This window comes from Sapajus apella, unplaced genomic scaffold, assembly GCF_009761245.1.
Source record: "Sapajus apella isolate SASKATOON/1434 unplaced genomic scaffold, GSC_monkey_1.0 scaffold115, whole genome shotgun sequence".
Taxonomy (NCBI): domain Eukaryota; kingdom Metazoa; phylum Chordata; class Mammalia; order Primates; family Cebidae; genus Sapajus; species Sapajus apella.
Window position 1 is genome coordinate 243117 of NW_022437055.1, and position 21128 is coordinate 264244.

General features: G+C 41.7%; 1 protein-coding gene across 4 annotated transcripts in view; it reads left to right on the forward strand.

Annotated features, from left to right (window-relative positions):
- Positions 1 to 9112: 9112 nt before the first annotated feature.
- OCRL (OCRL inositol polyphosphate-5-phosphatase) overlaps positions 9113 to 21128 on the forward strand; it is a 61857-nt gene continuing 49841 nt past the window's right edge. For 2 of the 4 annotated variants that reach the window (XM_032260163.1, XM_032260162.1), the window contains exons 1-2: positions 16494 to 16660; positions 16920 to 16999. In XM_032260163.1, coding sequence (XP_032116054.1) covers positions 16622 to 16660; positions 16920 to 16999 — 119 coding nt within the window. In that variant the 5' untranslated portion in view covers positions 16494 to 16621. Of the gene's footprint in view, positions 9193 to 16391; positions 16661 to 16919; positions 17000 to 21128 lie in introns of those variants that run through there. The other 2 variants (XM_032260161.1, XM_032260164.1) reach the window with 2 other exon arrangements.

The window sequence follows — 21128 nt, forward strand, 5'->3', positions numbered from 1 at the left end:
TATAAAAGCATTTCATGATACGGAATCAATCAGCGTCCATCAGCAGATGAAGGGTTAAGGAAAATGTGGTTTGTATACACAATGGAATACTATTTAGCCATAAAAAAGAATGAAATGTTATTTGTAGAAACAAATGAAACTGAAGGACATTATGTTGCATGAAATAAGCCAGGCACAGAAAGACAGATACCACATGTTCTCACTCATATGTGGGAGCTAAAAAGTTGGTCTCGTGGAGGTAGAGAGTAGAATGATAGGTACCAGAAGTCTGGGGAGGATGTGTGGGGTTGCTGAGGATTGATGAAGAGAGGTTGGTTAATGAGTATAAATATACAGTTAGATGGAAGTGGTAAATTCTAACGTTCAGAGCAGAGTAAGGTGACCCTAGTGAACAAACAATGCAATGTATATTTCAAAATAGCTACAAGAGAGGACTTGAAATGTTCTCAACACATAGAAATGATAAATACCTCAGGCAATGTATGCTCTAAATACCCTGAATTTAGAAGCACCCTTAAGGACAGCAAGAGTGGAGGATTTCTTTTTCACCAAATTGCAGCTATGGGAAGATAGAATTCCTTTTTTGTTGCATGAGGCTGCAAAGGAGAAGAGCTCAAGAAATGTTTATCATGTATTGGTGTGTTCCTGCTTTCAAGTCAGCTTTGTTCCACTGTATTTCTCATTGCCAGTGTACATTATTTCAGTTACATTGTGGGTTAAATGCACTTTTGTGAGGAAATCTGGGAAACTCACATCCCTTTATAACACCTTTTTTTGGTGGGGACATGTGTTCCAAGTTCCAAAAAAAGAATTTAGAAATTTATTTGGGGGCAGAACATATTTGTACGTTGGCAATTTCCCATGCATGTATAATACAATCCTTCCTTTTTGAGATGACGCGGCTGAAAGTGCTACCAAGTATATGAATTTGGCTGGAAAGGTCGATGCTTGGTCAACAGACCTTGCCACAGGATTCATGTAAATATTGCCCTTTGGCTTGTGGCAACAGCTGCTATTTACAGAGCATGTGCTACCCTTATTTGTAAATCTGCCTAAAATTCATGATCTGTAGACTTTGTTCAACAAGAGTCATCTCATTTCTGAGCCTACTCAACACCTTGCTCTATCTGCTACTACTATCCCCAATTATGTCTTTTCATTTGAAATGATCTTGGATTGCTCTATTCCATTGGGATTGGAGAACAGAGCAAACGTTTATAAATAACTGGGAACCTCAGAACTAATCCCAGTCTACTGGTCAATATGTCCATTTTGGTAGATTATAGAAGTTGTTCAACAATCATTTTCGAATAGCCAATCTTGTTTAGCAGCTACTAGAACATGACGTGCCCACTGGTGATATTAAATGTTTTATAAAGTTCATAAAGGCAAAGCTAAAGGCTTCGTGTTCCTTCTCTTATTTTGTATATGAAATTTGTCATTGAAACCACAGTATGTCTTAAAAGCACATCGCGATCCCACTGATTAATGTTCTTTAGAAACTTAACACAAAAGATTCTGGACACGCTGTCTTGCTTACGGCTACAGCTACCATTCTGTTCATATCAGTAAGCTTTCTCACTGTTTTTCTTAAAGACATTTATGATGGTGGCATTTTTGAAAATGTGATATTTCCTTGGTGCTCTGTATTTTAAGGAAAACGTCATGGTAATAACTAGTATATGTCTACCATTTCTTGACCACCCATTATTGTATTAGGCATGGTGCTAGATTATTTATATATGGTATTGCTAATCCTCCCAATAATCCTATGAAATAAATATTATCCCTATTTTACAGATGAGAAAATGGAGATTTAGGCTAAATAACTTATCTAAGATTCCACAGCTGGTAAGTGACAGTAGACAGATTCAAACCCCAGACTGTCTAGTCCAAACCTCATCTTTCCACTTCATCTTTATTAAGTTATCTGGTCTTCACAGGGCTTCCCCCTTCAAAGTAGAAATCATATTGAGAAAATGACTGAAAAATATTTCTGCCATCTGTCTCCATGGTGTTCCCTCTAAAGCAGCGGTGTCCAACCCTCTGAATGTGAGAACTTTTTTGCCTATCTGTGCTGGCGGATATCATGAAAATTATGCTTGGACTTTTTTTTTTTTTTTTTTGCTTATCAGCTATCGTTAGCATTAGTATTTTATGTGTGGCCCAAGACAGTTCTTCTTCCACTGTGGCCCAGGAAAGCCAATATGTCCAAAAGATTGGACACCCGGGCCGGGTGCGGTGACTCACACCTGTAATCCCAGCACTTTGGGAGGCCGAGACAGGCGGATCACCTAAGATCAGGAGTTCGAGACCATCCTGACCAACATGCAGAAACACCGCCTCTACTAAAAATACAAAATTAGCCAGGCGTGGTGGCTCATGCCTGTAATCGCAGCTACTCGGGAGGCTGAGGCAGGAGAATCACTTGAACCCTGGAGGCAGAGGGTATAGTGAGCCGAGATCACGCCACTGCACTCCAGCCTGGGCAACAAGAGTGAGACTCCATCTAAAAAAAAAAAAGGTTGGACACCCATGCTCTAAAAGTAAACTCTTGAAACAGTAATGGGACTCAGGACAGTTAGTGCAAAAAGAGGGAGAGCCTAATAGTAACAACTGAGATGTCCAAGAAGAAAGGATTGGCAAAACATTTGTATAGTACATTAAAAAATGGAATGCTATGCAAGCATTAAGAGTGATTATGTAGGGCTGGGTGCAGTGGCTCCTACCTGTAATCCCAGCACTTTGGGAGGCCTAGGCGGACAGATCACGAGGTCGAGAGATCGACACCAGCCTGGCCAGCATGATGAAACTCCGTCTTTATTAAAAATACAAAAAATTAGCTGGGCATGGTGGCTTGCACCTGTAGTGCCAGCTACTCGGGAGGCTGAGGCAGGAGAATCGCTTGAACCTGGCAGACGGAGGTTGCAGTGAGCCGAGATTGCACCACTGCACTCCAGCCTGGGCGACACAGCAAGACTCCGTCTCACACATGCACACAAAAAGAATGATTATGTAAACAGATATCTGTTGACATGAAAATATGTTCTTGTATACTGTTAAGTGAAAAAATACAGGCAAAAAGATACAATGATCCCATTTTTGCCCCCCCCAACACACACATAACACTATTTACATAAATGTATTTCCACAGAGGAAAAACCCTGGAAGTTTCTACTCCAAATATTAAATCAGTGTTTGCAGCAAGGTGGTGAGATTGTGGGTGATTTTTTTTCTTATCTTATTTTGTATTTTAATTTTCCTCAATGAACGTGTTTCCTTATATAATAAATACCATTTCGTAGATGAATCAAAACATTACTCAAAACTGGACAAGTTGAAATTAATCCCTAACAGAAGGAATATAAGCTAGTGGATAGGGTGAGTCAAAAAAAGAACAGAACAATTTCACACAGAAGAGACGAGGCAGTAGTAATGTGTAATGTAACAGAAACAATGTGATTATTATACTGTTCACAATAACATTACTTGATTGAGGACTGATTTTTGACGTTTTAAGCAGTATATAAAATGATTTTTCTACTTTTTTTTTTTTTTTTTTTTTTTGAGACCGAGTTTCGCTCTTGTTACCCAGGCTGGAGTGCAATGGCGCAATCTCGGCTCACTGCAACCTCCGCCTCCTGGGTTCAGGCAATTCTCCTGCCTCAGCCTCCTGAGTAGCTGGGATTACAGGCATGCGCCACCATGCCCAGCTAACGTTTTGTATTTTTAGTAGAGACGGGGGTTTCACCATGTTGACCAGGATGGTCTCGATCTCTTGACCTCGTGATCCACCCGTTTCGGCCTCCGAAAGTGCTGAGATTACAGGCTTGAGCCACCGCGCCGGGCGATTTTTCTACTTTTAAACAGTTTTGCAAAACTACCTCAGGAAAAAAATTAAAGAAATTTCTTTTTCTTTTTCTTTTTTTTGAAACAGACTCTCGCTCCATTGCCAGGCGCCAGGCTGGAGTGTGGTGGCGTGATCTCAGCTCACTGCAACCTCCACCTCCCGGGTTCCAGCAGTTCTTCTGCCTCAGGCTCCTGAGTAGCTGGGACTACAGGCGCACGCCACCACGCCCATCTAATTTTTGTATTTTTAGTAGAGACGGGGTTTCACCATGTTGGCCAGGATGGTCTCAATCTCTTGACCTCGTGATCCGCCCGCCTCAGCCTCCCAAAGTGCTGGGATTACAGGCATGAGCCACCGCGCCCAGCCAAAGAGATTTTCTTAAATGCTCCCAACCCTGAAATTCTACACACCGATATATGCCCTAACACATGAAACATATGCTCAATAATCTGAATTGGGTTTGCTAAAGGCACAATTTTTTTTCACTATTTTATAAATTTTATTTCTATTTAAATAAGTCAGAGTTAGTTGCTATTATATGCAAGTAAAAATTCTGTTGGGTGCACACATTACCGTTGATTTCCATGTATTTACTGTGTAGGTAAAGGCACAATATTATCCATGGCAATATTATTAGAGGCAGAATAGTACAATTATTACCAGCTTTGGCTGTATAGTCAGAAAGACTTGGAGTTCAGATTCTACCAAATTGTTTAACCTTTCTGTCCTCCAATTTGCATCTGTAAAATGGGTATAATAATACCTAATTCAACGTGATTTTATGAGGATTTAATGATATATATAATTAAATGATATATATCATTAAATCCTCATAAAATCACGTTGAATATATTTATATGCATTCAACCCATATAGATATATATCTATCTATCTATCTATCTATAGATAGATAGATAGATAGATAGATAGATATCATTTGACATGGTCCCAGCATATAACAGATACTCAGTGGATGGTAGTTAACAAAAAGAAAAAGGCAGGGTGATGCTTTGAGCTTTACACTGAGGCAAGGAAAACACCAGAATATGAGAAAGTAAGTCTGAAAGTCAGTGCTAAACTAAAATAGGAATAAGGTGAAAGTGCTGTTTCCCAAATTCATTTTCTCTGTTCATTATCATTTATCCGGGTCAGCAATTTGGCGTAGTTATACTTCCCCAAAGGTAAGTTCCGAAGAAAGGCAATAATGAGGGAAAAGAGGGTTAGGCCGCTTCCCTACTTAGACTGTGACCTCCTTGAGGACAGGAGCCATACTGTATTCATCTTTGTTTAAAAGGCAGTGGGAGGGAAGGCAGTTCCGGGACCTGCTCCCTAGCCACATGGTGCCCTCCCCACTCCACACATACCCTTCAGCTTCTATGTTGCCATCTTGTGGTTTCTCCCATTTTTCTTCCTTCAATCTTGCCCTAGGCGTCCGTTCTTGCCAGATTTCACGTGCATAATAATACATTTATGTAGCATTTTTCAGGGCTTTCCCCTACCTTACTCATTGCATGTAGAACAAGATACCGAAAGACAATGATGACTCCACAAAAAAAAAAAAAAAAAAAAGGATTGGGTCCTTGTCCTGGGACTAGACCAGTGGTTTTCAAACTTTAGCACATCAGCATCATCTGGAGGGATTGCTAAAGCACAGATGGGGCCGGGCACGGTGGCTCACACCTGTAATCCCAGCTCTTTGGGAGGCTGAGGCAGGCAGATCACTTGAGGTCAGGAGTTCAAGACCAGCCTGGCCAACATGGTGAAACCCTGTCTCTAACAAGGATACAAAAATTAGCCAGGTGTGGTGACTCATGCCTGTAGTCCCAGCTACTCAGGAGGCTGAGGCACAAGAATCGCTTGAACCTGGGAGGCGGAGGCTGCAGCAAGCCGAGATCACGCCACTGCACTCCAGCCTGGGCAGCAGAGAAAGGCTCTGTCTCAAAAAATAAATTAATTAATTAAATAAAATAAGCAGAGATGGTTGGCCCCCCTCCCAGAGTTTTTGAATTGATAAATTTGGAGTGGGACTAAGAATTTGTCTATCTCACAAGTTCCCCACTGATGCTGATGCTGATGCCATTGGTCCAAGGACCACACTTTGAGAACTAGTGACCTAGAACAGCGACCAGCAAGCTTTTTCTTTGAAGGGCGAGATAGGAAGTGTTTGAGGCTTTACAGATTGTAAGGACTTTGTCACAACCACTAAACTCTGCTGTTGTAATATGAAAGCAGCCATAGACTATAGGTAACCACATGAGCATGGCTGGGTTCCAATAAAACTGTTTTCATGGACGCTGGAATTTGAATTTCATATAATTAATTTTTTTTTTTTTTTGAGACAGAGTCTTGCTCTGTTGCCAGGCTGGAGTGCAGTGGTGCAATCTTGGCTCACTGCAACCTCTGCCTCCCAGGTTCAAGCGATTCTCCTGCCTCAGCCTCCCGAGTAGCTGGGACTACAGGCACGCACCACCACACTCAGCTAATTTTTGTATTTTTAGTAGAGACAGAGTTTCACTATGTTCACCAGGATGGTCTGGATCTCTTGACCTTGTGAGCCACCCACCTCGGCTTCCCAAAGTGCTGGGATTACAGGCGTGAGCCACGCGCCCAGCTAATAGTATTATTCTTCTTAACAATTTAAAATGTAAAAACATTCTTAGTTCAAGGACCACACAAAAATGGGCTTCAGGCTGTGTTTGCTGAGCCTTGCCTGAAAGAGACTCATTCTCTGTGGAAGACAAACACAAGTGGGCTAAAGAAGACTTAACAAAGCAATTAATATATGAGAATGTGTTTAACCTCAATAGTCATCAGGGAAATGCAAATTAAAACCACAATGAGGCTGGACATAGTGGCTCACGCCTGTATCCCCAGCACTTTGGGAGGCCAAGGCGGGTGTATTGCCTGAGCCCTGGAGTTCGAGACCAGCGTAGGCAACATGGCAAAATCCTGTCTCTACAAAAATAAAAAATAAATTACTCTGGCATGGTGGCATGAACCTCTAGTCCCAGCTACTCAGGAGTCTGAGCCAGGAGGATCACATAACCCTGGGAGGTCGAGGCTACAGTGATTCACGGTCATGCCACTGCACTCCAGCCTGGGGTGACAGAGCAAGACCCTGTCTCAAAACAAAAACCAATGAGCTACTGCTGCACATCCATTAGAATGGCTAGAAATTTTTTAAGACTGATGATAGCAAGAGTTTGTGAGAATGGGGAATATCATATAGTGCAAGTGAAAATGTAAATTATACAACCACTTTGGAAACCAGTTTGGCAGTATTCACTAGAGTTGAACTCATATGTACCGTTTGTGATAGCGATATGGAAATGTGCCACCTAGATTCTGCTTCAAGGAAGAGCATTCTACCCAGATATGCAGGGGAGGTACAGTCAGTAGATAGTCTCCAGCTTTCAGCTCCTTGAGACTCTGCCTTAGCTGCAGAGGGCCACTTCGCCCGAGGTCATACTCTTCCTAAGGTGACCATTTCAGCCTGACACAGAACACACTAATGGGCTCTACTTGTTCCAAAGCTCAGTGCCAAGTTAGCTCAAGCTTTGTCAGCCTTGTATCATAGTTCATCTCTCCTGCCCAATACCACTGCTTCTACCTTTCTTCCACTGGTATTGATCCCTAATAAACATCTTGCACCCAACATTCCATCTGAGCTTTTGTTTCTAGAGAGCCAAACCTGTGACATCTTTCACCCAGTAATTCCACTAGGATACTACACCCCAGAGGTAATCATTCATATGTGCTCCAAAAACCATGTACAAGAATGTTCTAGGCTGGGTGCAGTGGCTCAAGCCTGTAATCCTAGCACTCTGGAAAGCCAACGTGGGTGGATCACCTGAGGTCAGGAGTTTGAGACCAGCCTGACCAACATGGTGAAAACCTGTCTCTACCAAAAATACAAAAATTAGCTGAGTGTGAGGGCACATGCCTATACTCTTAACTACTCGGGAGGCTGAGGCAGGAGAATTGCTTGAACCTGGGAGGCAGAGGTTGCAGTGAGCCGAGATTGAACCAGTGCACTCCAGTCTGGGTGACAGAGGGATACTCTGTCTCAAAAAAAAAAAAAAAAAAAAATAGAATGCTCTTATCAGCTTTTGTTTGTAATAGCCAAATGCTGGAAACCACCTAATGTTCATGAACAACAGGGTGAATGAATTCTGATACAATCGCACAATAGAATATTGTACATCAGTGAAACCAAAGGGTGTCTATAAACGACCACAAGCATGACATACTATTGTGTGAAATGAGCAAGATGTAAAGAGTACATACCATACAATGCCCATTCATATAAAGTTCAAAAGCAGGCAAACATTTTAATGACTGTATTCATAAATGACAAAACTATAAAGAAAAGCAAGGAAATGATTATCACAGAACTCAAGATAGTGGTTATGTCCAGGGACGACCTTCAAAAATTTTAATGACCACTATGGCATGGACTTTGACCACTTGAAACAGACAGAACCTTTTTTTTTTTTTTTTGAGACGGAGTTTCACTCATGCTACCCAGGCTGGAGTGCAATGGCGCGATCTCGGCTCACCGCAACCTCCGCCTCCTGGGTTCAGGCAATTCTCCTGCCTCAGCCTCCTGAGTAGCTGGGATTACAGGCACGCACCACCATGCCCAGCTAATTTTTTGTATTTTTAGTAGAGACGGGGTTTCACCATGTTGACCAGGATGGTCTCGATCTCTTGACCTCGTGATCCACCCGCCTCGGCCTCCCAAAGTGCTGGGATTACAGGCTTGAGCCACCACACCCGGCCCCAGACAGAACCTTTTATACCTCGCCAGGGAATGCTGGCTCAATACTACCCTTGGTTTAATTCAGGGTGAAAGAAGGAGTGATCAGAGAAAGGGACCTGTTTTGGGTGCCCAGCCCAGAAGTGAATTTGGAAGCTGGAGTCCTGCACTGTTTGCACTTTCAAAGTGCTAACAATGTTCAATTTTTTAACCTGGGTAGAGATTACATGAACATTCACTTTATAATTATTTGTTAAATTGTGCATATATACTTTATGCACATTAAAACAAGAAAAATTAGACGCACCATAGAAAAACATAAAGAAGTACTTTATAAATGTTTCTTTCAAAACGTGACTATAAAGCACTGAGGACATGGTGCTGCGTAGCGATAAGAATGATCAGAGCTCATCATGTGCTTGTTCATTCTGTAACAATATTGTACAAAACAGACCTTGAAAAGTTTCAAAAACTTCCCTAAGAGGCACACAGAGACACTGTTATTCAGAAGAGGGAGCATTCCTTTCCAGCTGAGAGGTAACGGGAAAAAAGCTTCAAAGGAGAAGGAAAAGCTTCATTTGAGGTGAGCATTGAAGAATAGAGGATTCCAGCAGGTACCGTTGCAGAGGAGGTTGGGGAAGAGATGTAGCATTTAGTACTGAGATGGAGTGAAGAACAAGTGGCACGCGATCGAGAAATTTAATAAACTGGTTAGAGCAAAACTTTCCAATTTGTTTTGTTGCTTAACACACTTAGGATAATTCTAAATCACTCATTATTTTCCGCAGGGGACAGTTATACATTCCACAGTTACCTATCGAAATGCTACTTTGCTAGGTACTAGGTGCTAGGTATAGAGCCATAAGCAAGACAGACAAAGTTCTGGAGCTTACGCTGCTTATGTCTGGATTTTATGCCTTTCTAGAAGCATCATTCTTTCTGACAGCAGAAAACAATCCTCCACTTCAACTCAGTCAATTCATATTTAAACTCAATCAGATTTAGGATTCACCCCCTCCCTCCTTCACAGCCCACATGTTGATTTTGAACTCCAGAGTTTATGCAAGACAGAAATAACAGTGGTGGTGGGTAGGCGGAATCCATTTCTCCGGTTCTTGGTATATTCTGCACTGGCCTTCCCCAAGATGTGCAGTTATCCTGTCTTCCATCCCTGCTGCCATCCATTAAGGTAGCCAACTGCCCATCAGGCCTTTAATGACATTGTCTCTACTTCTCCCCAGTGGGGCTTCTTCTCATCATGACCACAAGATTCCAGCTTCCACATTCTCTTCTGGGCTGGGTGTGATGGCTGATACCTGTAATCCCAGCACTTTGGGAGGCCAAGGGAGGGTGGATCACTTGAGCCCAGAAGTTCAAGACTAGCCTGGGCAACATGGCAAGACTCTGTCTATTAATTTTTTTTTAATTAGCTAGACGTGGTGGTGAACATCGGTAGTCCCAGCTACTCAGGAGGCTGAGGCAGGAGGATGACTTGAGCTCAGGAGTTCAAGGCTGCAGTGAGCTATGATTATGCTACTGCATTCCAGCCTGGGCAACAAAGTGAGACTGCCTCTAAATAAGCAAAAGCATTATCTTACTTTCCTGCCCTACTCCTTCTTCTCAGTTCTGAGGCTCTTGTCACCTCAGTTCTCAGGTGGAGGCATGGGTTGAGGAACGTAACACACCTTTCTCAACAGAGACTCTTTCCAAATCTTCCTGCCTTGCACCCTGGAATGAGACTTAAAATGATAACCTAAAAACCAAGGCTATATTCTCCCCTTCCTTTGTGAGACCTGCATTGGAGATAAGACCAGCCTCATGTCTCCCTGTCTGCATCCAGAAGGGTCACATGATTGAGAGTATCAGGGAGCTCAAGCAGTCTTCAGAGATCATCCCACTGTGCCCATCACAGTATGGCTAAATGTTACTGGGCCTGGCAGCATTCACAAATAGACAAAAACCCTTTTCAAGACCTGAAATTGAAAGTATTGAATTTCGTGCTTTAAAAAATATCGACCTGCTTACTTTAATAATTTTAGCGTTTAGTTTCTAAATGATAATATTAGAGATCTTATCATTTGACTTAGCAGATGTGGATAATTTTTTATTCCTAATAAGTGAGAAAACAAATTGAATTTAGCCATAACCCAATTTTCTTTTTAAGGATTCCTGGAGTGCTTGAGAAATTTTTATGAGCTATATAAGAATTTTGATCAGATAAATGCAGCTTATGGGTCTGATGAGTGCCATCTTGGGAATTTTGGGAATTGTAATCATTTTTATGCTCTGTATTTCAACATTAGCATCTCATTGATTCTTTATGGATATATATTAAACAGCTTATGGATCATATTTTATAATTTAACACTCTATAAAGGTCAAGACCAAGATGGCATGCTAGCAGTGTTCAGCTAGATGATGGACGGAGTATTTGAGGCACGGGCACATCCATTTGATCGCCACCAACTGCTGCACATGTTCAAATCTGAAGGGAAATGATGAGCAGATCATAAAGTTTATAAAGAGTTTTCTTGGGAGATAACTCTGGAATCATGCATTCAGGACAGATCCTTGGAGGTTTAATGCCAGGCTGACCCCATATTCTTTCATTTCAGCATCTCTAATTTCTGAGAGGAAGAGGCAGGTGGGCCTGGGCAATGCCAACCTGCCTCTGGGATTCACTAAGCAGACAGGAGAGCTTAGCCTTGGAGAATGAGATAGGGGTGGAGAATGAAGAGAATTAAGAAACTAGCCAGGATAGGAGTAAAGTAGCAAAGGGAAAGTGAGATTTAAAGGGAAAGAAGGGCCTGGAGGGCATTGTGTGCCAAAGGAGGCCAGGTTCTCCTGCTTGCTGTGCCTGCCACCATCTCATCAAGAGTGTAGGGGATAGACTGTGGCCCCAAGTAATGAGCCTTTCTCACCCTAAACTCTATAAGGAATTAAAGTAGACATAAATACTATAGAAATGCAAAACAGAAATATGTAAATAAAAATGAACTCTTTAAGTTGCTCTGTATGGAAAGCCATACCCATAGCTGATTTGTGTATATGAAAAGGGAGGTTTTTCAACTAGTGTTGATTTAAAAATCAATGAATCATTTATGCCTCCATGGGGCCTGCCTTCCAGCCTCTGGCTGCTGACTCACCTATGCAAAATCTCCCTTCCCAGCCTCATCTATGTTAGGCAGGCCTGTTTTTGCCCTTGCAGGCCCTAAACACTGTCATTTGTGGAGGCTTTAGCCAGCATCATAATAAACATATTAAAATGCATCCGCATCCTGCATTAAACATTTATAGTTTCACTATAAATTTTTGAAAATGCTTTGGTAATTTTGCTTTTGAAATTATTTGTCTGTGCATAACTAATTTAATTTACATGGTTGTGATTTCTTCTTCATAAGAATTATATGTACTTGGGAATTCTTGGGAAGTGAGAAGATCCAGCCTAAAAATCATCTTCAAATATAATGGGTTTTTAAATGCATACTAAATTTAACTGTTAATGAACTTGATATACTGTTCTATTTTGTATGCCATTTAATTAAATTATTATTTTGAATTTGTCATTTTCATTTAGTATTTTGTAGCCTTTATTAAATTTTTTTTTTAGAGATAGAGTCTTCTTCTGTTGCCGAGGCTGGAGTGCAGTGGCACAATCATAGCTCACTGCAGCCTTGAACTCTTGGGCTCAAGTGATCCTCCTGCTTCAGCCTCCCGAGTAGCCGGGTCTATAGGCACATGCCACCATACCCAGCTAATTTTATATTATTTATTTTTGTAGAGATGGAGGTCTCGTTAGATTGCCCAGGCTTGTCTCAAACTTCAAATGATCCTTCTGCCTTGGCTTCCTGAAGTGCTGGGATTACAGGTGTGAGCCACCGTGCTTAGCTCTAGTCTTTTTTTAAAGATCCTGTTTTTTAATTTTGTTTCTGCAAAAGCCTGGAAGTTCTAGACACTTAGTGATAGTTGCCTAATGGATAAAAGGCACTGAGCACCCATTGAATTTGTGTGTGTGTGTGTGTGAGAGAGAGAGAGAGAGAGAGAGAGAGAGTGTGTGTGTGTGTATCTGTGTACGTGCACGTGCATGCAGGTGGTCGTGGTGACGGTGGTAGTAGATTCATGTTTTCTTGAAGCCAGAGTTTCATTTATTTGAATTTTATTCAATTTTCTTTTAACTCTTTGCATTGGAAGCCACTTAATATGCAACCATCATTTCCCCGTGAGACTTCAGTTTTTAGTGTCCTCACCTCAATATATGTTAATTTCCACACAACCTCTTATTCCTCACTTAACAAATATTTATTGAGTGCTCACAATGTGCAAGGTACTGTAGACTTGAAGGAAGAAATATCTTACTTTTTCCCTAAGGCCAGTTCTGCCATCTCCATCTTGGATCTTTGTCCCTCTCAATTACTGAGGGATTTTGCTTGCAACGTTTCTGCCTCTCTCTTCCAGCATCTTTAAAGGCTTCCTCTTTGTTGGTTCCTTCCTCTTTGCTTTAAAGTGGCTTCAGACTTTGTCTACAACCTCTGTTTGACCCATCTAACTAATTTAATTAAAATTGTACTTTGCTCCTTTTTATTTCCAAACCTCTTCAATCTGTGGTGTCTTGTCTCAATTTTCTCACAATACAGCCTCTCCTCAATTCCCCATAATCCTGTTTATATCCTCACCACTTAATGAAACCAAACAATTATTGGTCTCCAGTGAACTCCTTGACACAGCCAAAGAAAGTTTCTTTGGTCCTCATTTTCTTGTCCTATTTTCAGTATTTGATACTGCTAACCCTCCCCTGCATATTCCTTCTTTATCTCTCGTTTTCATTCACTGCAAATGATTTTCAGTACAGGAAAGTAGATGGAATTACAGGACCAACATATGTACCCACCACCCAGTTCTATCAAATCTTGCAACATCACTTTTCAGATTCTGTTTCCAGAGATAAATATTACAGATATATTTGATATTCTCCATATGCCCCTCCCCAGTGTCAATCTTCTCCCTCCCTTAAATTTGGTGATCATGCCCTTTCACGTTTTATATACTATTACAGTACTACTTACCTATTTAGCCATAAGCAATAGATGATATTTTCAGACTTTATATACACAGCATACTATACATGTTTTGCAATTTGCTTTTTGCTCAACATTATATTTTTGAAATTAAACTGTAACTACCTGTAGCTCAGATTCACTCATCAAGAACACTATTATTTATTCATTCACCTGCTGACATTTACTTGGCTTCCATTTTCTGATATTATGAATAATACTGCAATTAACATTATTTTATATGTCTCTACACTGGTAGAGTTTTGCCAGTGTCTATACCTAGAAATAGAATTTCTAGATTGAGGGGTATTACCTTTATTAGATATCATCAAATTGTTCTTCACAGCAGTGCTACCAAGTTAAACTCCTTCTAGCCATAAATCAGAGTTCTACTGCTAGAACCTCAGCAACACTTGGGGTTGTCTGATTTTTTGAATTTTCATAAAACTGATGGTTGTGAAATGGTATCTCATGGTTTTACTTTTCAATTTCCCTGAATAGTATTAAAGTTAGGCATCCTTTCATGTCTTTATTGGCCATCTGGGTTTCCTTGACTATGAATTACTTACTCACATATTTTGTCAATTTTTCTATTAGATTTCTTTATTTCTTATTTATAGGAGTTCTTATATATCCTGGATACTAAGTCATTCATTCATTTAATCAATATTTTTCTAGCATCTACTTTGCTCCAAGAATGGTTCTAGGCACTGAGAATGCAGCTATGAGCAAAACAAACAAAAATCCTTGCACTCATGGAACTCAACATTCTAGTGGGTGAAGGTAAATGATCAATAATATGGATAAATAAAACAGAAATGGTGTAGAGTGGTACATAAGCAGGGAAGAGGGATGGGGAACATGTATGTATAGCAACGGAGAAGGGGATTGTTGAATTGTGATTTTCAATAAGGTGGTCTAGGAAAGCTTCCGTGAGAAAGTAACATTTGATCAAAGACCTGAGGGAGGTGAGAGTGCAGGCAGAGTGAACAGCAGGTGCAAAGGCTCTAAGGCAAGAGTGTGCCTGGGAAGTCCTAGGAACAGCAAGGAGTCAGTGTGACTAAGCAAGCTAGAGAGAGTGGTGGGAAATGGTGGGAAGAGAAGAAGTCAGAAAGGTGATGACAGCTTGTCCTTTTTGTTTGTTTTTTGAGACAAGGTCTTGCTCTGTCACCCTGGCTGGAGCGCAGTGGCGCCATCACGGCTCACTACAGCCGTGATCTTCCTGTCTCAAAGGGACGCTCCCACCTCAGCCTCTAGAGTAATTGGGATTGCAGGCGCTTGCCACCAAACTTGGCTAATTTTTATATTTTTTGTAGAGATACAGTTTTACCACGTTGCCCAGGCTGGTCTTGAACTCCTGGGCTCAAGTGATCCCCCTGCCTCAGCCTCCCAAAGTGCTGGGATTACAGGCATTAACCACGGTGCAGGCCAGTCTGTCTTTTAACTTGCTTATATTGCCTTGAGGTACAAATATTTTGAAATTTTATGTAGCTAAATATCTTATTCTTTGTAGCTATTTTATTTATGTAGCTATTTTATTTGGCTACATAAAATTCGTAAAAGAATTTTATGTAGCTAAATATCTCACTTCATATTCTAAGCTCATAAAGATACTCTTTTTTTCTGAAAGTTATAATTTTGCTTTTCACATTTAGATCTTTTTTAAAAATTTTTTTTAATTTTTTTTTTTTCTTTTTTAAAGATGGGGTTTCACCATGATGGCCAGGCTGGTCTTGAACTCCTGACTTCAGGTGATCCACCCACCTCAGCCTCCCAAAGTGCTAGGATTACAGGCGTGAGCCACCGCGCCCAGCTCACATTTAGATCTTTTATCCACCTGGAATTGATTTTTCTTTTATGGTCTGAGGGAGGGGTCTAATTTTATAATTTTTCAGATGGGTAAGCAGTAGTCTTAGTACCACTTAGTGGCTGATCCATTCTTCCCCCACTGATTTGAAATGTCACACATACTGCATATCAACTTTCCATATATATGTGGGTCTGTTTGGGGGCTTTATATTCTGTTTCATTGGTTGTCTATCTCCACAGTATACTTTTAATTACTATAGACTTACAGTCTTGATATCTAATCTATTTTTATAGATTCTGGAGCAAATGAATAACACAATTGAAAAATTACTTTGGGAAAATATTTTCATGGCTGTCAACAGAGTAAACAGGTCAAAGCAGAGAGTAAAGTCAACAGGATTTATCTAGAGAAAAATGCAATAACCTAGATAGGCTATCACAAGGGCTTCAATAAGTTATGGCTGTTTAAATAGAGAGAAAATAAAGAATCTAAAAGCAATTCCAAGTAAAATATCAACAGGGTGTGTTGACCGATTGGATATAGAGATTAGGAGGGGGAAGAAAATATATGGCTTTGAAGTGAAATGATAATCAGTTAGTTTTGTCACACAATGATGTGTTAATAATGGACTCTATTTGGTAAGAAGCCTGGGCCAGGGATATATATTTGGACATTGCCCAGTAAGAGGTGACCATGTAAATATACTGAATGATGTGGGTCGTATTGACACAACACGTTTGAGATTCCCCCATAGGTATGACTGTGTTTTGTTTCTGTGGCCATCTTCAAAGTCCTCAGAACAATTCTGATGTCACAGGTGGCATTTAGAACCCATTCCTTGCTGGACGTGGTAGAGACGCCCCCAGTCCGTCGGGTTCTCTCGCTGCAGTTCCGCAGGTTGGCCGCAGGGGGCGGAATCTGCGGCGGCCTGGAAAACTGGCGGGGGCGCGAGGCGCCGCTCTCTCTCGGGTCAGATTCTCGGCTCCCAGCTCCCCGCTCCCGGCTCCCGGCTCCCGGCGCCCGGCGCCTGGCGCGGAGCTGTTCCTCAAACGACACGCAGCCGAGGCGGCTGGGTTTGGGGACGCGGGAGCCAGTGTCGTCGGATCCGCTCGCAGTCCGCAGTCCGGCTGAGCCCGGAGGCCGCCTGGATGGATCCGCCGCTCCCGGTCGGAGCCCAGCCCCTTGCCGTATCCGCCGGAGAGAAGGGGGAGGGGAGGCCGCGCAAGGCCGGGGGTGGGGGTCGGGGGCCCTGCAGAACTTGGCGGGCCGGGGCTGCCAGGAGGCTCAGAGGCCGAGCAGAGCGGGGGAGGGGGCCGGCGCTGGAGGTGCAGCAGGGCGGGGGAGGGCGGCCGGGGGGCGGGGCGGAAGACCCTTCCCCCCCAGCCCCGCAGCTCACCACCCCTCCCCACCGCGCTTCCAAAGGAGACCCTTGACTAGCGCCCGCATACTGTCGAGGGTATGGAGATGAAGGGTCCTCACCGGAAGCCCTGCGCCCTGACCCTAACCCAGAGGAACGGGCAATATGAGTAAGTAACCACCTGATTCCCACAGAGGAGGAGAGCCTGCTGTTACCTCTCAACCCCAAACTGCGACGGGTCACCCACTCTCCTCGTATTGAGGCCTCGAGGGCAACAGGTTCAGGTTCAGGTTCAGGTCCAGGTGTGAAGTGCCAGTGCTCTCTAATCTCGGGGCTTCGTCCCCAACTTCCAAGCCTCTGGATTGTGCTTGGTAGTGTGGCTCGGTGGAAGGACTGAATGGGCAGGGAAGCAGGAGGCCTGGCTTTTTAGTTCCTGCCCCTGCAACTGACATGTGTTGTGTAATATTAGGCAAGTCAATAAAGCTTTCTGGGCCAAAGTTAACTCATCAGTTGAATAAAAATATTAACTGCCTTGCCTTATAAAGCCTTTGGAGTTTTAACTGGGGGAAAAATAAATGCGAGAGTGGTTTACAAAAAGTAAAAGTGCTATGGAAATGCTTCATTGTTAACATTACAGACTTGTCCGAACCCTATTCAGCTGGTTTCTCCAGTCTCCCCACCCTCTTATCCCACTTGCTTGAAGGCATATTCATTAATTCAGTAATGGTTTAGTGTCGGCCAGAAACTGCCTCACTTATTGACTTGACTGTTAGAAAGAAAAGGTGATGAAATGTGTAGAAACAGAAATGACAGTTGGTATTTTATCAGTGTGTCACCTTCTACTCTGTCTTAGACATAGGAGCTCAGTAAATACTGTTGACTGATTGATCAAAAGATTATTTTGATAAGCTATCACCATAGCTGCTAACTTCACTCTGTTGTGACTAATGCCTCATCTCAAAAGTATCCATGGTGACCATTACATATCATAGGCTCCTATCCTTGTGTGCCCAAGACACCTCCCTTGGTTATTCACTGGCTTCTTGACATCATATTCCTTCCCAGTTTACAACTTGTTCACTTAAATCTTGCCATCTCCCAACATTGGGTTCTGCCTAAAACCAATTTTCTCAGTCCCCACTTTTAGATCCTCTATGTCTATACTGTCTGATTTACGAGGAAGAAATTCCCACTGGCCAAACCTGCTCTTCACTGAGACTACTGGTGCCATTCTAACTGGATGTCAACTAGTTCTGTGAAGTGGCTCCTTACTGGGTCCTGCTTAGTCAGCTCTATTGGGAAGTTCGTCAAACCCAGATTGCATCAAACCCTGGAAGACTAGTTTAATGAAACTAAACTAAATTCAGAATTTAATGAAACTAAATTCAACAGAAAAGTGGAATGTGACCTTGGGCAAACCAATAGAACTTTTGTGCCTTGGTTGCCTCTAATGTAGAAACAAAATTATGAAGACTGAATAGAATAGCTACATTGTTGAGATGACCACAGCCCAGGATCTGCTCCCTCGAATTAGTAGAGTTGGAACTCTATTGAGCTAATAAGGAAGTCTTTTTTTTTTTTTTTTTTTTTTTTTTAAAAAAAAAGATGGAGTTTCACCATGATGGCCAGGCTGGTCTTGAACTCCTGACCTCAGGTGATCCACCCACCTCAGCCTCCCAAAGTGCTACGATTACAGGTGTGAGCCACCGCGCCCGGCCATAAGGAAGTCTTGTGTTCCAATTCTGTGTAAGTTATGGGAGTATAGTTGGGGGTAAATGTGGGGGCATGGGGGTATAGTTGTTGTATATAACTAACTCTCAGTGGCTGCTTATGTGCCAGGTACAGTTCTAAGCACTTTTCATTAATTAGTTCATTTAGTCCACATGTGAGGATTACTATAAAAGAGTAATATCACCCCGCTTTTGTAGATACAGAAATTGAGGCACTGACACGTTAAGTCACTTGTTCACAATTAGGAAGTAGAATACCTGAGATATGAACCTGTGTAACATGTCTCAGAATTACACTGAGAAGTTTCTCTTGAAATCATTTACTGGCAACACCTAATACCATAATACCATCTATAATCCTTATATTCTTATCTCTCTGGTGCCTTCTCTGATATGAGTGTCCAGAACTTTTTACTTTTGGCCTTTGTGTCCTAGAATTTGAACGCTGTCTTAAATCTTTAGGTCTGTGGTTCCTATTCTCAACCATAGGAAATTTACTTGAGAGACCAAAATTACAATTAAAAATCAGGGTTGTTTTTTTTTTTTTTTTTTTGAAACAGAATCAAACACTAAGATTCATTTTTTTTCAAGGATAATAGATTATGACAAAACCTGTTTGACTTTTAACCTTCCTTTAACAAATCAAAGTGTTTCCTAGGGATAAGGCAGAGTTGGCAGTCAGGATTTGTCACTCTTTTCTGTTTGATGTTTGACAGCTACCAAATTCTGAATTCCATTGTTTTGCTGTATACCGATTATCTTTTTATTCTGAAATGAATAATTAAACTCAGGTCGAATATTTATGCTTATTGTTAGCCCTACTCTTTTGTTGTAATTTAGTGACTAACGCGTAGTAAATAGTCAATAAATGTGGAATTCACTTAAATGCTCAGTTTATTTCTGTTTTGTAATGGTTTTTAACAGTCCAGCCCAGATGAAGCTTTATTGCTAATATTCAACACCCTTTCTTCCTTACATATTTTAGTGTTATAGTGGTTTGTGTTTATCTTCCTCAAAGTAAGCTCTTCCTCCTTAACCCTTGATTTCTCAGCCTTTTATCTGGTTTCTGGTTTCCATCTGGGTTTGTAGGACTCTCCACTCAACTCATGAACTTTCCATATTGAAAGGGGCCTGCCCCATATTCCTGTAATCACCTTAAAATTCAAACCCCTGCAAATTAGGCACGATGGATCAGAGCAGAAAAATACCATTAATACTTTTATTTCCCTTAGTTCTATCTAAGTAATTACTTATCCCATCCCAGGTTATCCTCTTCAAAGTTAACACATTTGAAAATGCAAAAAGCAAAAGCGACAAGCACCCCAAAAAAGACAACAAAACAGAAATCAAACCCTTCAAAGCAATGACATTTTAACGTCAGAAGTTAAACAGTTCTATTTTGAAATTCACCTCTGCTTATGGCGTAATTAAGCTAGTTAATGTATTCAACCGGTATTCGTTGAGCATCTTTTAGGCTGCAGACAAAACAATATGATCTGGTCCTTGGTTTCAAGGAGCTCAAATCAGTGAGGAGAAATAAATATAACCATATGGAGTGTATAAGTTCTCTGTCACAGGGGCAAACAAAGGCAATAAGGCCGCTGGTTCTGCTTGGGGGTATTGAGGAAGGCTTCATGGAGGAGGTGTTATTTGAGGTGAAACTTGGAAAGAAACAGTGTTCCTGGCAAAAACAAAACTAAAAAGCACCTGAAGAGTGCTTGACTTTGGGAATGCTAGTTGACGTTCAGAATGGTTGTTTACCAATAGGTTGTACCTTGATTCTGGGCCATTAAGGATAAATAATAAATGAAAAATAATATTTCAGAAGTACATATGGATTTAGAAGTATGGATTTCATACTGGGGAGCCAGGTTTACTCGTGTTTATTTAGAAATACCAGCATAAACTTGGAAACCAGAGGAAAAACACAAGGGATGTGAAGGCAGTCTGGTTGTGATATCTGCCACTTTGTTGGTCACTGATATTTTGGCTGATCCAGCTGGCTGGGTACCCCCTCTTACTCCTTTATGAATTTGCATGCTTGTTTGAAGAGATTGAACCATTCTTTGGTAAAAAGCCATGGGAATATAATTGGAAAGTTAATTTATAAATTTTCTAATTAATTGATTCCACACACACGAGCAACTGCTGTGTGCCAGGCTCCATACTAGGTACTAGAAATTCCATGGTGTAGCCGGGCACGGTGGCTCAAGCCTGTAATCTCAGCACTTTGGGAGGCCAAGGCGGGTGGATCACGAGGTCAAGAGATAGAGACCATCCTGGTCAACATGGCGAAAACCTATCTCTACTAAAAATACAAAACATTAGCTGGGCATGGTGGCATGTGAGACCATCCTGGTCAACATGGCGAAAACCTATCTCTACTAAAAATACAAAACATTAGCTGGGCATGGTGGCACGTGCCTGTAGTCCCAGCTACTCAGGAGGTTGAGGCAGGAGAATTGCCTGAACCCAGGAGGCGGAGGCTGCGGTGAGCCGAGATCACACCATTGCACTCTAGCCTGGGTAACGAGTGAAACTCCGTCTCAAAAAAAAAAAAAGAAATTC